A 16105-nucleotide genomic window follows, 5' to 3' on the forward strand; every position below is an offset into this window, starting at 1 on the left:
CCATTTTGTATCACCAGCTATCCCTGGTAACAGGGCATTTTAGAATAGAATAGAATAGAATAGAATAGAATAGAATAGAATAGAATAGAATAGAATAGAATAGATTTTTTAAAGTATTTGTTTTGCTAACAGCTTTCAATTAAATTCAAAACATCTTTATAGATATACTTATGTTTCAGAAAGTTTGTAAGTTAGAAGCTTTTTCACAAAATTAATCTTAATTTTTACTGATATTTTGCAGGAGTTCTGAAAAATACTTGTGGGGAGCTTTTTACAGGGGACAGTAGAGCAAATGAATCCAGCGAATTTCCTGAGCAAATTCTTAAGGTTAAAAAGGTGTGTAAAATAAAAATTAAAAATACTTTAATTCTGAGATATAGTTTTTTTCTGTACACATCATTATAGATTATTAACATATTCATTACAAATCACTTATATGTAGATGTTAGTATCAGCACAATAACTAATTTAAGCTTGAGTGATAATATTAATTTTGAGAATATAGAACACTTTGATGTGCCATTTTAGCCCTACTAAAACATGCAGAAATATTTTCCCATGTTTTTGTTGATTTTTAAGAAATTAACAAAAAGACTTTAAGAAGTCTGTTATTTTGTTAATTTGGGATAGTTTTTTCCTATTTGCAGTCTGTACAGCTTACTACATTTCTTGTGGTTGGCACAAAAACAAAATTCTGGTATTAGTGCTACCACAATCTAGAATTGGTAGGAAAGGGCAATTGTTTGCTCACTTTGCATGAACATGTAAAAGCTTTGGTAAAATAATGGGCCTCCCGTCAATTCCATGCACCATATTTTGGGGCCTAGGAATGACAATCTTAAAAATTTGTCATATTATATTATATTCCAAATTAACTCTGGCTTTTCCTTTCCTTCTCCAAGCCAGTCCAAAATTTATCTGAACGATATTGAGACTTGACATCTGTCAAGTTCCCAAGAATAAATTTTGTAATGGGTAGGGAAAATACAAAAGTAATTGCCTATTTTTTGCTGCTGTCATTTCCTTTCAGATAATCCAAATAGATGTTTAAAACTGTCATAGATATTCGAAACTGCACATTTGTATGTTAAATATTTATCGTATAAATTTGTATTTCAGTCTACCATGCTGGAGTTTGGATGGAGAAATGTTTTTAAAGACCTGTCCTCTTCAATAGCACACAGTTTAATAATTGCAGTTGAAGATTTTTCCGGTAAAACTCTTGAACGTGAACAAAATGAACAGTCTTCAGCTACTTATTATATGATGTGTCTTGTAAATGTACAAAACATGAATGAATCCTGGAGTGTTGTCCATGAGAAAGAGCAACCAAAACAGATTTCAAAGGCATGTATCCAAAAATATGGAGGTTTGAGGTTCTATAGGACATTATATTTGTTGGAAGTACCTCTAAAACCAATAATACTCATAAATACTATCATTGGTCTTGTTTATTTAACAATCAATTAATTGGAGTTGTAAGGTATTACTGTAAGCATCTTAGAGTATGCTGGAGATTCTGCTTGGAATGGAGTGAATTAAGATTTAAAAGATGTTTTCCTTTTAGGGCTTTGATTTTAAAGTTCCTCTTTATTTTTTATTTCCTTCACTTTAAATTAGCCACTAATTTCAAGTTGGGACTTCTTTTAAACTTTAAAATGCTTCCTTCTTACTTGTGAATTGGCCAATTACTCATCCGGTAACAATACTTCATTCAATCACTGCTCATGCTCAAGTCTTTTGTGTGGCCGCCCTGGCTTTTGACAGCTCCTAATGGCTGTCTTCCCATGCCGCTGGGTCGGAGGCTAATGCCGGTGCTCCAGGGAACTTGCAACTTCCCTGTTCGCACCAGCCTGCGCCTCCCTTCTTCACTGTCACTACTGGACAGCTATGATCCACTAGGGATCCCCTATTCGGCTGGGATATCGGCGTTTTCCCAGAGCCTTGGAATCTACGCCGTACCGCCACAATGCTGGTCACGCCTCTCCCCTGTTCTATAGCCACGGTTTTTCTTCTACTGCTGTTGAGATGTGGGAGAGCAATATGTCTGAAAATAGTTTGTGAATAAAAGAGAAAATTGTTGATATATGCAGATGCAATTAATTTTAGGTAGCAATTGTTAATTCAATTACTGAAGATTATTTTCACCTATCCCAAACCTTTTGGAATATAGGTTCTGATGCGTATGTTCTTGCATACATACACACACATACATGTATGTGGCATATATAGTCATTTGGGGAGGAGAAATTGCTAAGATTAGTTTCAAGTGGAAGTTATGGGGTTTTTTTTACAACTTTGGAGAAGCTGGCTACCGTGAAGGGTTTTTGTATGGATTTGAATATATAATTTTCTCTATCAGCTCTTTCTTTGAGAGAGAGAGAGACATACTTAAATTTGAGTTGTCTTCCTGTTTAATAAGCTTGGCATATTGCCTATTTGAATGTAATTAGTTTTGTCTGCTCAGTCATTGGAGAGAAATTAATGTATACAACAGCAGATCAGATATGTTTCCATTAAAAAAATGTCACAGGTGACAGGTTTTTTTAACATGTGCTTGATATCTACAAGATATATTCCTTCGTACTTCATCCATGCCTTTTAGTATCAGAAAATAAAATGATTTCAAAATGGATTTGTTTTATATGTCAAGTATAGATTTCAATGATACGTAGTATGCCCTGTGTTTCATTGAAAATATTTGGAATTAAAAATAACTGAATCCTAACTTTTATATTTATTAGTTTTGTTCTGATGTCATAGAAGTACTTGACATGCTGCTCCCATTGGCTCTGGCATGCACAGTTGAATTTTTCCAGGAAATTAGAGCAAACTTTATAGAGGCTTGCAGCAAAGTGGCAACAGCTCTCCTGACGAGACTGGAAGAGAGAAGTAAAGATGTTCCTACAAGAGCTCCACTTCAGAACTTATATATCATTCTTTCTACAACAGTACATGTATATCAACGTTTTAAAATGTATCAAAATGTAATGAAAGTGGACTCTGGAAAGTAAGTCTCTTTTCAGTGATAACAACGTGTTTTCATTATTATTTTTCTTTCAACTTCCTTTATGATCTATTCTGGCTAAATTTTGACCTAATTTGCTGCTAAAACTGAGGGTTGGTATTTAAATGTGAAGTATTCCTTGGTGGATATTTGAGGAACCTCCCCTTCCTAGTTACATCTACCCATTTCATCAGATCTGGCAAGAGAGGCATTTTGTAGGTCCCTTCTATTAAGGTATGTCATCTAACTTAACTCCATGTAACTGATTTTCTATGTAAAGGAAGGGCTCACTTTTGTCTTATCCAATCAATTTTTTTCTTGTAATTTCCTTTGATGTGTTAACTATAAGTGGGGCTGAAAGCTGGGTCTTGAGGTTCCATCTTTGAATGAAAGGAATCTCTTTTAATCAGAATGTGCGGAATAAATTGAAATAAAATGATTTTCCTTTCTCAGTCTGTTTCATTAGATGCTGAGGCATGAGCCTAGTAGTCATATTTTGGCTCCAAGGCTTCAGGCAGTAAAAAAATACCACCTGATAATTTCCCCCAAGTTGCTGATATTTTTAAAACTGGCATTTATTGTAACAGAATAATTTCATTATGGATGAGTTTCAATAGCAAACAGTTATTGCAGGAAATTTAGTAGTATTATAAAAGCATTCAAAATCAGAAAAATCTTGTGCCAGAAACCTACGGATGCTTGCTTTGATAAGTTTATAACAATAATATATTTAATGACATTTCAGCATTTCTTCTAGACCAATTAATTAAGGAACACAAATCGTTTTCATTCTTACAATAATAAATATAGCTCTGCTCATTCCCATTCTTGCAACCAATTGGCTGATTGGTTACTTAGTAAAGTACTACTAAGTAGTACTTAGTAAAGTACTACTTAGTAAATGATAGGAGAAATTAAAATATTCCTAGACTAGAAAAAGCAGGTATGTCAGGGACAATACTGATTTTTTAAAAAGCTTTTAATTTATTATTTTAAAAAGTTGAAGTTAAATTTTGTAGCTAGTTAAAAATTAAATTGATAATTTTGAAAAATTAAGTTAGCTATTAGTAAAAAGTAAAAGTTTCCCCTGTCCAGTTGTGCCCGACTCTAGGAGGCAATGCAATAACTAGCCTTTATGACTTCCTATCTTTGCTTAACTTTTCATATTTTTGCATTTTATATTACTTATGCTATATAGTTGAAGTTAAAAATTATTCCCATAACTTGTATGTTTATATCACATGTATGGATAGTGTGTGTTTATATACTGTATATACTTATATCACATGCATGGACATGCATTTTTCTGACAGTTAGAACAATTAATCTGTGGAACTACTTGCCTCCAGAAGTTGTGAATGCTCTAAAAGCATGGAAGTTTTAAAGAGATTGGACACAACCATTTGTCTGAAATGATATAGGGTTTTCTGCCTGAGCAGGGGGTTGGACTAGACAATCTCCAAGGTCCCTTCCAACTGTGTCATTCTGTTCTTCTGAGTGTGTGTGTGTGTGTGTGTCTGTGTGTTACAAGGCTAATATTTATTTTAATTTTAAATTCACATTAGTGTAAAACTAACATTTTGTCAGTCTGAATAAAAATGAATTATACATTAATAACCCTGTTGTTTAGAGGTTTCAGGTATAATAGTAGTATGCCTTTTAATAACAGCAAAATAAATTTCTGATTATTTAGCTAAGTATTTTTTTCTTTATTAATTCTTCTTCTAACCTTATAAATAGTATAGATTTGTAAAATTACATGTATTTTCAAAGGAGCCTATGTAATGAAAACTAGATTTTAAAGTTAATGTGGAATCAATGGTAATGGATAATTGCTTATTTAATCATCCAAACCATTTGTAGAATTATAGATTGCTGTATCTTTACAGCAGTGTTCTTAAATCGTTCTCTATGATCTTTGCACTTGAACAGGCCCTTATTTCTAGCACTTCTCCAGCGATATAAGGAATTGATCAGCATTCTTCAGTTTCAAGTTACAAACTATTGCATACAAGTGTGTGTTACAAGCATTTTACAGGATGCCGAGAGTCATTACTGGGATGACAACAAAGCTTTTTATGAGGTATGAAAGTAACTTTACTATCCTTCATTTTTATACAGATTTATTTTTGACTGATTTGAAAAACATAAATTCAGAAAAGTCAGATGGAAAACAATATGGATTTAAAATGAGGTTTTAAGAATGTATCCACCCATCTAATTGCCTGCCTGCCTGATGTATCTTTCAATGGATCTAAGACGCAAGGCCAGTAAGCTTCTTCTGATTCCCAGATATCCTGTTATATCTCTGCGTTAGGTGTGATTCCACTGTTTCTAACATAAATGTCACCAATTTAAAAAGGAAATAGTCCAGGGTAATTGGACTTAATTAAGATTACAGCAAATTGTATCCTAATTTGCTGTAAATCTTATGGATTTAATTTATATTTTAAGATCACGACTGATTAAAACAATCCCTGAAGCATTTTATCACTGAAAATGTTTATTTACAAAAAGTATAATTGCATACTGTTTATTAATCATTTCCCCAACTTAATGAATTATCTGAACCATCTAATTCATAATTCAATAATTGAAGTGGATAAGAATCCATAATCTGGAAGTGCCGTATTTTTCGCACTATAAAATGCACCGGATCATAAGACGCACATTAGCTTTAGAGGAGGAAAACAAGAAAAAAAATTGCCTCTGCCTCCCAGCATTCATCCGGTATTCATCTGGCTAGTGTCCTTGCAGCAAACAGCCTGGTCAGCTTCAGCACATTATCACAGCCCCAGCATGTGGCTTGTCAGAGTTCTGCTCCATTGTGCCCACCAACTGAGCTGAGCTGTTGCCGCTGCTGGGGAACACTGGAACCTTTGCTGCCAAGCGGCTGATTGGTGGTTTGATCGGCCTCCCGGAATACCACCAATCTGCTGTCCTAGGCGGTCGGGATTATTGCCGTCGCTGCCTATTGCTGCAGATCACCTTCGCTGCCATCGCTGATTGCCGCCATCAGCTGCTTGGCAGTGAAGGTTCCAGCTTTCCCTGGTGGTGGCGAGTGGTGGCAGCAGTGACAGGTGGCGGTGGCGAATGCTACCGCTACACCAACCCCCCTCCTCCCCGTTGTTCTATAAGATGCGCAGGCATTTCCACCCACTTTTGGGAGGAGGAAGTGCATCTTATATTGTGAAAAATACGGTAAGTGGTTTAGGGAAACTGGAGTACCTAAAGATATATTAAGTTTACTGAAAACTATTCTCAGCAACAAAAACATAAATAGGAGCAACTATCCCATAGCTTCCTACATTTTACAGGGAAATTTGCTTTCATCACTGCAGAATTGGTGTTTGGATACATTTTAATGACTAAAAATTTAGTATTGGCAATCATTTTAAATCTGGAAAAATTGTTTTATAGTAGTTCAAATTTCTGTTATTTGGATTAATGTAAAAATGTTGACTTCTAACTAATAAAACATAAGCTGTTGGGTTTTTTAAAAGTCAAAATCTGTTTTAAATATTGTGAGGAGTTTAAGTCAGCATCTTTTGTTCTTCAGCAGTTTCTTTTCAGTCTGAATACATTTTATTGAGAGAATCCAAACTGATATTGAGGAAGATAGATTTCTATTGTTTAATCTTTTGCTGTTTTGCCAGGGAGAAAGATGCTCGTTTTCTATCCATATGTGGCATTATTTCTGCTATGCTCTTCAACATGACCTATGGACTGTTCTGTCTCCTGTATTAGCTCAGGAGATTCTAACAGAAGTTCTGGAAGAATCATTAGCACTTTTGGCTTGCAGATATTTTCAGGCCCAGCCCAGTTACAAAAGGACGCCACAAATAAGGTAACAATTTAGCAAAATTATGTACTTTCAATGAAATGATAGCAACAGTAGCTTATTCTTAACCAAAAAACAGGTATTAGAAATGAAAGAGGAGTGTTACAGTTAAAATAATATTAAAATGATATTTTAAAAAATTTTAAAGGCAATTGATTTAAAGATAAAAACAAAAAGAAGACATTAAAATTCTGTTGAAATCAAAATGTATAAAGTAAAACAGCCAGATGTTTGATCATACATTTGATAGAAGATTATTTTACTTTATTTATTTCTATTTTATTAAATTCTAAGGGTGTTCAACTTGAAATGATTCTGGGTGTTTTATGTTTTATTTTTTAACATTAGAAATTGTTAAAAAATAAAGACAATTTAAAAAAAAGAAAAAGGTACAACCCCCCCCCCCAAAAACAAAAAACAATAGGGACTTAGAAGCTACCTGTTGTGGGCCACCAGCAGCTTGCGGAGCTGGCAACAGAGTTGGACAGCGATAAGACTGAGGAAGGACATGGGCCAGTCCTGGAGGCTGGGGAAGGCCCGGATGAGGGCTCTGCATTGGAGGCAGAGGTGGGGCCAGGGCCATCTTGGAGTGATGTGCGGACTCTGGAGCCTCCAGAGGCTGACAGTAGTGAGGCAGAGGAACAGGAGGAGCCTGTTCCTAATGCACACATGAGAAGAGCTGCCAGAAGGCAAGAGCAGGTAAAGCAAAGAGGATGACTAGGGAGTAGGGCCAAGAGATGATTGGCCCCTCCCATAAGGCTTAAAAGACCAGCAAAGGAGTTTGGGCTGTTTGTCAGAAAACAACGTTGATAGCCTTGCTCCTTGTCTTGCTGCATTTATTTCTTGTTGGCATCTTCTGTTATTGAACTTTTGCCAAGAAAAGCCTTTGGCAGTTTGCCTAATTAGACCAAGGTTGGTGATAAGACTGAAGAATTTGCTTTGATTTAGTTTGGACAACACTGAGAATGAGTTAATGCTCAGCTGTTCTAATAAATTCTGTTTGTTTTTGAACTGATTGCATCTACTACTACCTACTTGGGCCTGGATCACAACACTACCATTCAACCAGGCCTAGGAGTAAAGCTAAATTTTCTTTGGAACACTAACAGGGTAGGAGTTGTATGGAACTCTGTTGGATGCTATTCCAGAGAGCAGGCAGCATAACAGGGAAGATGCATTTCCATAACATGGCATTGATTAATTGAAAGGACCTGGAGCATGCCCCTATGTCTGATTATAATGGATGGCAAAAACTAGAGACAAGTGGTCCTTGACATATGAAGGGTTTTATGGGCAATAACCAGAATCTGGAATTGCATCTAGAAGGCGACTGGTAAACAGTGCAACAAATGTCGCAGTACTACAGACCTCAATCTTGATTAATACAGGTCCAGATAATCTACTTCATCCAGGGCATGCCACAGCTGCAAGCCCTCTGCCCTTTCAGCAACCTTCGCAAAACAGCAAAAGCTGGAGACTGGATGGTAGTTATCCAAATCTTACACATGGTCACTCATCCCTTAGTCACCTCCCAATTGGATTATTGCAATACACAATAAAATAAAACTGCCTTTGAAAACCAACCAGAAGCTGCAAATGGTCCAGAATGCAGCAACATGTGCAGTTGTGGGCACCCCACAGTTTGCCCAAATTACAACAGTATTATGTGAGCAGCACCAGCTCCTGTCAAGTAGAAGAAATCAGGAGTCCAGGCAGTCCAAATGAATATATACTTATTATATGCTAAAGGTGAGCAACATGATGGCCTATAAGTGAAGACACTTGCTTCCCATGCGGAAGGTTGAGAGTTCAGTCCTAGGCAGCAGCAGATGTTTCTGTATCAGGGCGCATATTACAGTACTCAGTCTTTTTAAAGAAATGATTGCAGATATGTAGTTTTGCTCTCACGTTTGCTGTTTTGAGATAAAGCCTTTGCCAGTTTTATCAGTGAGATACAGTTTGTCATCTAAGTATATGGTCTGACTGTCTTTTAATTGCCAGTTATTCTTGTGACAGCCAGAGGTAGGCATCCTAACATAGTGCTGTGTTCTATGGAGAACCAGATAACATTGAAAGAAGGAACTAGAAGAAGGAAAAAAAATCCATATGAAAATATATTTTAAAAAATGAATGCTTAAAATTGCAAAGCAAACATAGAATTAAATAATTTTAAATCTATAGGTGAAATCCATAAATATTACGTATTGTATTTATACTTAATATTGGCTTTGAAAATTTTTAAGAGGCAGTGATAAGAAATGACATCCATTACTAAACAGATTTAAAATGTAAATAAGTGTTGATTGTATTCATTGAAACAGCTTCATCTGACAACATATATGTGGAATAGGCAAGTTAAATTATATTGTTGAATGTGTTTTTAAAATAAAAACTAAATGTTACCTAATAAATGTTAGCAAATAATAATTCTGATCCAGAATTCAACATGTATACAAGAAAATTGCTTTCCTTTTCATCTTTATGGAGTGAGGTGATCCATGGGTGTAGAGCGAATATTACAAACTATATTAATTACATTTTGCTAGTGAATTGTTTGAAGTAATATGATTCTAGTTCTGTTTTTTTTCTGGGGGCATTGCTTTATAAACTGGGTCTCTTCTACTGTATTATTCTACAAATAGTCTTCAGCTTACGACCACAACTGACCCCAAAATTTCCATTGCTAAGTGAGACAGTTGTTAAGTGAGTTTTGCCAGTTACCAAACGTTTGAATTTTGATCATGTGGCCACTGGGATGTCAACATTTGTCATAATAAGCGTGAAAAACAGGCAGAAGCCACTTTTTTCAGTGCTGTTGTAACTTTGGTCACTAAACAAATGTTTGTAAGTCAAGGGCTACTTATAATCATTTACTTTTGCCTAAGAATCCTGATAATTTTAAGAGTAAAAAGTATATTTTTTGTAATATGGCAAATAAGTCATGATTATGGATTGTATTATATTGCTAGATTATTTCCAGAGTTTTTATTTTATCTCTTACAGAACAGATGTCACAGCAATACTGATGACCTGTAAAAACATGCTGTGGTCAGTTTGTGGTTCCATGCAAGAACTTTTAAATCCACATAAAGACAGAAATACTCGTATTTATAATATCCACAGATACTGTAATAATTTACTTGCAGCTGCTCTTGTTTTAACTTCACCACTAGAGAATTTGTACACGTAAGTGTGATGCTTCAAGATTAACATACATTTAGCCTATAATAGGAGTGACAATTGTCTCTCTTTGTTTAATGGCTGATTTATAATATGATAATAAAGCCCCAAAGTCCAAGCATTGATTTTTTCCATTAATTACATAATACTTTAGTAAGTGTAGTTAATTTGCATTCAGTTTTTACATCTTAATTCCTTAGTATGTGTTAATACTTGTGAATCATCTGGCAGTAATTGACTCAGCTGTTTACATTGCACATAGGGCTTAGGCTAATAGGCCTTGTATCTGCAGTCATTTAGACAAGGGCAGAACAGGTAGAACACTTCTGAAAAGGGAAAGTTTAAAAACTGAACCTACAGATAGAAAGATAAATTAAAAAAACCCAGAAAAATATAAATCCTAGAAACTTGAGATAAAGTATAAAAATATAACAAGAATTCTGTGCAAAACAAAATTATATCAACAGTAGCCAAATGTATCTGTACCATCTTTAAAAGGACATGTGACTCTCCCTCTCCCTCTCAATTATATGTTGTATGTTATGTATATGGCTTTTATGGTCCTCATCTGTTGCAGTGCAGGAAAAGATATTTTTTTCTTTTAAGTTGCATGAAACCAAGTATATGGTCTCAGAGACCAAATGGCAGCATTTCCTTTGAGACTAGGATGAACAAAATAACATACCTATTTCTAAACTTAAATCCAATGGATATTACTTTTTGGTAACTGTTACTATTGATTAATAAATACTTGCACAAATAATACATCTAACATCCTGTTACACCTGCTCTTGATAAACAGTTTCCATTCCTCAGAGAACTGAGGTATGCTTTTCCACAATCAATAAATAATGTTATGATAGCGACCAGTTTGGCTCTAATTCATTTTGAAGCCTTCAAGCTTCAGACTTTTTTTGTTATTCTTCCAGACAAAAAATTCCTTTTATTAGTAGAGTGCCATAATATACAGTAAGAAGATAAAGGAAAAGAAAATGTTAATAAATCTTTTTAAAAATTGACATACTGTACTTTGCTTAGCATTGCTATCGGGGAACATCAAATATTACCTAATAGTTAAATAATATGATTGTTCTTTTCTGACTGATAAAATACTAATAGAATTGTGTATTTACTGACTTCTGTAAAATTTTCACATCAGTTTTCTTGTGTATTCATGAATAAGTTAACTTGAATTAAAGTCTTTGTAGTTAAATACAATTCACCTGAAAATTGTATGAACATTTTGGAGGAAAGTGCCAGCCTTCTTGACCAAAATTCAGCAGAAAAATATAGCTCTCCTGACATGTTCAGTTTGTTGCCTTGGTATGACTTGATAGGAGAATTAGAGACAAAGTTCAGCTAATTTAGAATCTTTATTGTAGACAAGATGAAGGCATACAAAACAGTTGATTGTTGATGAGAAGATGGAAATATTATATCCTCAGGGATTTATACTTGCTTCTTCTGGTCACTCTTTAAATTAATAGATAATTAATATGGATATTTTGGAGCCTTAAGGAGGAGTTGCTTTATATTTAGTACAAAGAATTACTGGATTGCTTCATTTGTTCAAGTGTGAACCATTAGCTTTCAAACTTTAATTGAAAGGAATGGCACTGAATGAGCCTGTGCAACACTTTGTATATTGTAATCAACACTTTGTATATTGTAATCAAATTGGGTGTTTATATAGCCAAAGACATTCAGCATTTTCCATACAGAAATACTGCTTATTGAGTATGACATTGTTCATATTCTATTTCAATTTTTTTTTAAAGTTGGGGTATGCTTCAGGTGTTGTTTCTCAAGTTTTATTGTATTTTTGACAAAATAGGGCTCTTCCTAAATTTTAATGGTTTTTTGACACTCAATCATTAAGGATGTTGTTACAATAGAATCTTTTTCACTTAGTGATTCACAAGCTATGATGATTTGCATATGTAAATAAGCTATCTAAATTAAATGGCACCTGGGCTTTCTTGGCTTTTGCCTTGAAAAGTTTCATTTTTCATCCAAGAAGCTTCTTCAGTTCTGATTGAGAACCTCCATAGTTATCTGCATCAAATGGGTGCTGTACTGTTCTTTTTCTGTGGGAGTATTTCTTCTCATACGAAAAGAATGGGAGGATATATGAAATTGCAAGAGTTAAAATTTCTTGTGAGGTACTTGGTCAATCATAATAAAGAAACCAGCCAACACTTCAAGCAGCTACTTGGCTGCTAGTAACCCTCCAGCTGCATTTCTTCTTTCATATGACCAAATAAGGCATCAGTGTTACTAAAAATATAGAAGATAAAGAATATATGTGATCTTAATGAGTAGTAAAAGAATGTTAACAACTGAATCTCTATCCGGAAGGACATTTGTACAAAGGAAATTTATTCAGGGACAAATAGAGTAATAATAGCTAAGCAGTTGTGATCAGTTTTACTAAACTGAATTTATTACATTCCTTATTTGACCAGCTGAAAGAAGAAATGCATTTGGACAGTTACCAGCAGACAAGTAACTGCTTGAAGTGTTAGCTGATTTTGTTATCATTGACCAATACATTCATAAGAATGTTGATGATGCAATCAGTTCAATTTTGCCTGATTTCTCAGCAGTTTTATGGATCAGTTTTCTGCACATTTTCTTATATTTGTTTTAGTTCTGAAGTGAATGCTTAATTGTAATATTTTTCAAGGGTTTTTTTCTCTTTTTTCTCTTTTTCTCTTTCCACACTTTTAAGTTCCACCAAGTAAACTGAACATCAGTTTTCCAGTGTTTTGCTACAATAATCTATTGCTCTATATTAAATCAATTTCTTATGCTGCCTCAATATGTTTTAGGAAAAATGGAAGGCTAACCAATAGTAGGATTCATTGTCAATTTGGTAATTTTCCCAATTTCTTCAATTTTTTAAAGAAAGATTTCTTGGAAGTTATACTACTGTATAAGAGGAATTGTAAAAAAAAAGAATGTAAAAATCTGTGACCTCATATTTAATGTAAGGCAAGATTACCTCATCCCCACACCCTCTCAATCAAAATCGCATCATTTTCTCTCTAAGAAAAGCATTTAGCTGTTCCCTGTGCCCCAAAGTTTAAATATCAGTCTGCTAATACAGATAATCCTTAACATAGGAGCACAATTGAATCCAAAATTTCTGATGTTAAGTGAGCCATTTGTTAAGTGAGTTTTGCCCCATTTTATGACCTTTACCACACTTGTTAAGTGAATCACTGCAGTTGTTAGTTATTCAGTTGTTAAGTAAATCTTGCTTCCCCAATGACTTGTCTTGTCAGAAGGTAACAAAAGTTGATTATATGACCCCAGGACACTGCAACCGTCATAAATATGAGTCAGTTGCCAATTGGCTGAATTTTGATCACATGATCATGGGGATGCTGGAAGTGTGAAAAGCTTTCATAAGTCATTTTTTTTCAGTATTATTGTAATTTTGAGTGGTCACTAAATAGAGTGTTGTAAGTTCAGGGTTACCTATACCCTGGAACACTCGTTTTACTATAATTCACATTAAATATGATGAGGGAATTTAGGGTTTCTAAGCAGCTGTCCATTTTTACACCATTCTGCTCACCTTGCAGTCTTCCATTCATAAAATAATTTCCTTCAGAAAATTAAGCCCCCCTGCTCCAAAACACTTGGAAAACAGGATAGATAAGTGTGCCTGAAAATAGCTACTTTGCAGTATTTCTTTTAATTATTTTTTTATTTTTTTAAAAAACAAACATAAACAGTACATTTTTTTTGAATAGCATATTTGACCGAGTCATAATTTACAACTTATAACATAAGTACTTCCCAAATATAATTTATATATTTCAATTTCTGCCATAATATTCTTTTTTTTCTACTTTTTTATTTTTCAAATCTACTTAATATTTAATTTATAATCAATATTACCATCCACCCTAACCTCCAATATTAATCTTATTTCATTTCATTATCTTATTTCTCCATTTATCACATATATTTCTCAAAATCACCACATTTGTAAATTATCATCAATTTGCTCCCTCTTAATTCTTTTTTTCTATTGAAACCCTTTGATTTAAACAGTCATTTCCATCCTTAGTTTCTATTTCTTTAAATTACAGCTTAATATTCCACATTTATCTCTTAATGTTAGTTATTTTCTATGGCGGACCAATTTGTCATTTCTTATTTCCCTATTAATCATTTTACCATTTTACCAAAAACAATATATTTCTTCTGATTTGTTTTTCACACCACCTTTTTCAGATATAAACATTATCTTAATCTCTTAATCATCTTCTCTCCCAGCAGTATTTCTATATATTATTTCAAAGAAAACAAATGAGGTATCAATGAAGTCACCAGGAGTCAGGTTGAGTCAAAAGAAACTTTTTATTTAGCCTGTACTAAAGATACTAAATACAGTATCTTTCCTTTTGAAAAAAAATCAGTCTTAGTAGTTAAAAGTATTTTTGTGAGTTTTAAAAAATAGTCTAAATTCATGAACCTTGATACCATATGTAATTTAAGGAAATTTTTAATAATTTAAATTTTATGAGGCACCTATTAGATCATTATTTAGGCAATTCATAATTTCACACCAGTGCTGAAATTTACAAGATCGCTTCTCACCTTGTCACATACTACAGAAGAATAACACCATCCTAATATGGAATTTTTTCTTGATATCAGATACTTCCACAGATGCTTCCCCCAGCTTTGAGACACGAAGCAGCTGCTATAGCATATATTATATATAAAGAACATCTATTAACTAAAGTAATGCATTAACAATCAGCAGAGCAGGAAAATGAAACCAAATGAGCCAGTGAAGCACTAGAGCTGGGTATAGAAGGTGAATCCCCTAAAAGAGTCTCTCCCTTGATTTACTCATTGAGTACAGCCCCTGCTACTGGTAAATATCTAAATTCTGATCACACAGAAGTATCCTTTTTGGGATGCCCATCATCATTTGGTCTGGCTGCTGGACTCCCCGATCAGTCTAGCTGGAATGTAATGAGGGAGAAAAGAATGAAGCAAAAAATAGAGCCAGGTCTGTCTTTTTTCTGTCATTTTAGTCTGGTTATAAGAATTGCACTCAGACTTCTTCTTATGCAACAAGTATTATATCTTACTGCTATAGAGTCCTGGGGTCCATAAAAGCCATTCTTTACCTTGGTTGATCCTTTGATGTTCTACAGCATGCTGAGTGGGACAGTGGATTGAACTAAAATACAATACCATGGCAGTAAGCCAAAATATTTCCATTAAACATGAAGCTGTTGGAATTGAAATCATTTACCTATTTTCTCTTCACCGACTGTTAAAGGAATATGATAAATTCTGATTTTGAATTGCTTATTTTTTTTCCAGAACAGTTCAAAGCATTTTTGATCACTTGTCTTCAGATATTTTGGAGCAAGCTGTTTACCAACCATTGCACTGGCTATCTGGCATATCAGAGTTTTCCTCTTCATTGTTAAAGTAAGTATTTTTGTAATATAGACAAGACTCAAGCCCATGTCTGTGTTCCATATTGTTGCTTTTACTGATAAATTGAAATGAATTATACCACTTTGAAACATTTTGTTAAGATATATATTTCATTGTCTAGTTTCTTTAAAAAAACTTGTTCTTGCTTTACAAATTTTATACAGCAATTGTTTTTATATTTGTTTTTTGTACTTGATTTAACTTCGAAAAAGTAGCATTGAGAATTGGTGAAGCTACTAAAGCTTACATTTATTGCTTTGTTCGTATTTGGTATTTTTAGAAAAATGGCATGTTTAAAAGCAAATGCATAATTTTCTTGCTGTTTCAGTAAGTGTAATAACAATTTACATATGAGACATATGCTACCAGCTGTACTGCCATTTCTTTTCTAACTTTGGATCAAAGTCCTCTCACATCCATTTCAAAACCTGTTTGAGCTTCTCACGATATTTTGTGTCCCTTCCTAGTAATCTTTAATTTCTAATTAAATACTAGATTTTTTCATTCATATTATGAAAGAAAAAAGATGTTTAGCTTTATTATTCATGTTTTGTAGTTGTGATTTTTAGTTTTTTCTCTTCTGCTTTATACAATTGCATTGC

General features: G+C 33.9%; 1 protein-coding gene across 5 annotated transcripts in view; it reads left to right on the forward strand.

Annotated features, from left to right (window-relative positions):
* Positions 1-16105, forward strand: part of KIAA0825 (KIAA0825 ortholog) — a 182353-nt gene that overhangs the window by 45655 nt on the left and 120593 nt on the right. For 4 of the 5 annotated variants that reach the window (XM_058168192.1, XM_058168196.1, XM_058168195.1 and 1 more), the window contains exons 6-12: positions 242-336; positions 1120-1347; positions 2745-3010; positions 4940-5090; positions 6664-6854; positions 9852-10034; positions 15384-15494. In XM_058168192.1, coding sequence (XP_058024175.1) covers positions 242-336; positions 1120-1347; positions 2745-3010; positions 4940-5090; positions 6664-6854; positions 9852-10034; positions 15384-15494 — 1225 coding nt within the window. Of the gene's footprint in view, positions 1-241; positions 337-1119; positions 1348-2744; positions 3011-4939; positions 5091-6663; positions 6855-9851; positions 10035-15383; positions 15495-16105 lie in introns of those variants that run through there. The other variant, XM_058168197.1, reaches the window with a different exon arrangement.

Source organism: Ahaetulla prasina, chromosome 2, assembly GCF_028640845.1.
Source record: "Ahaetulla prasina isolate Xishuangbanna chromosome 2, ASM2864084v1, whole genome shotgun sequence".
Classification (NCBI taxonomy): Eukaryota; Metazoa; Chordata; class Lepidosauria; order Squamata; family Colubridae; genus Ahaetulla; species Ahaetulla prasina.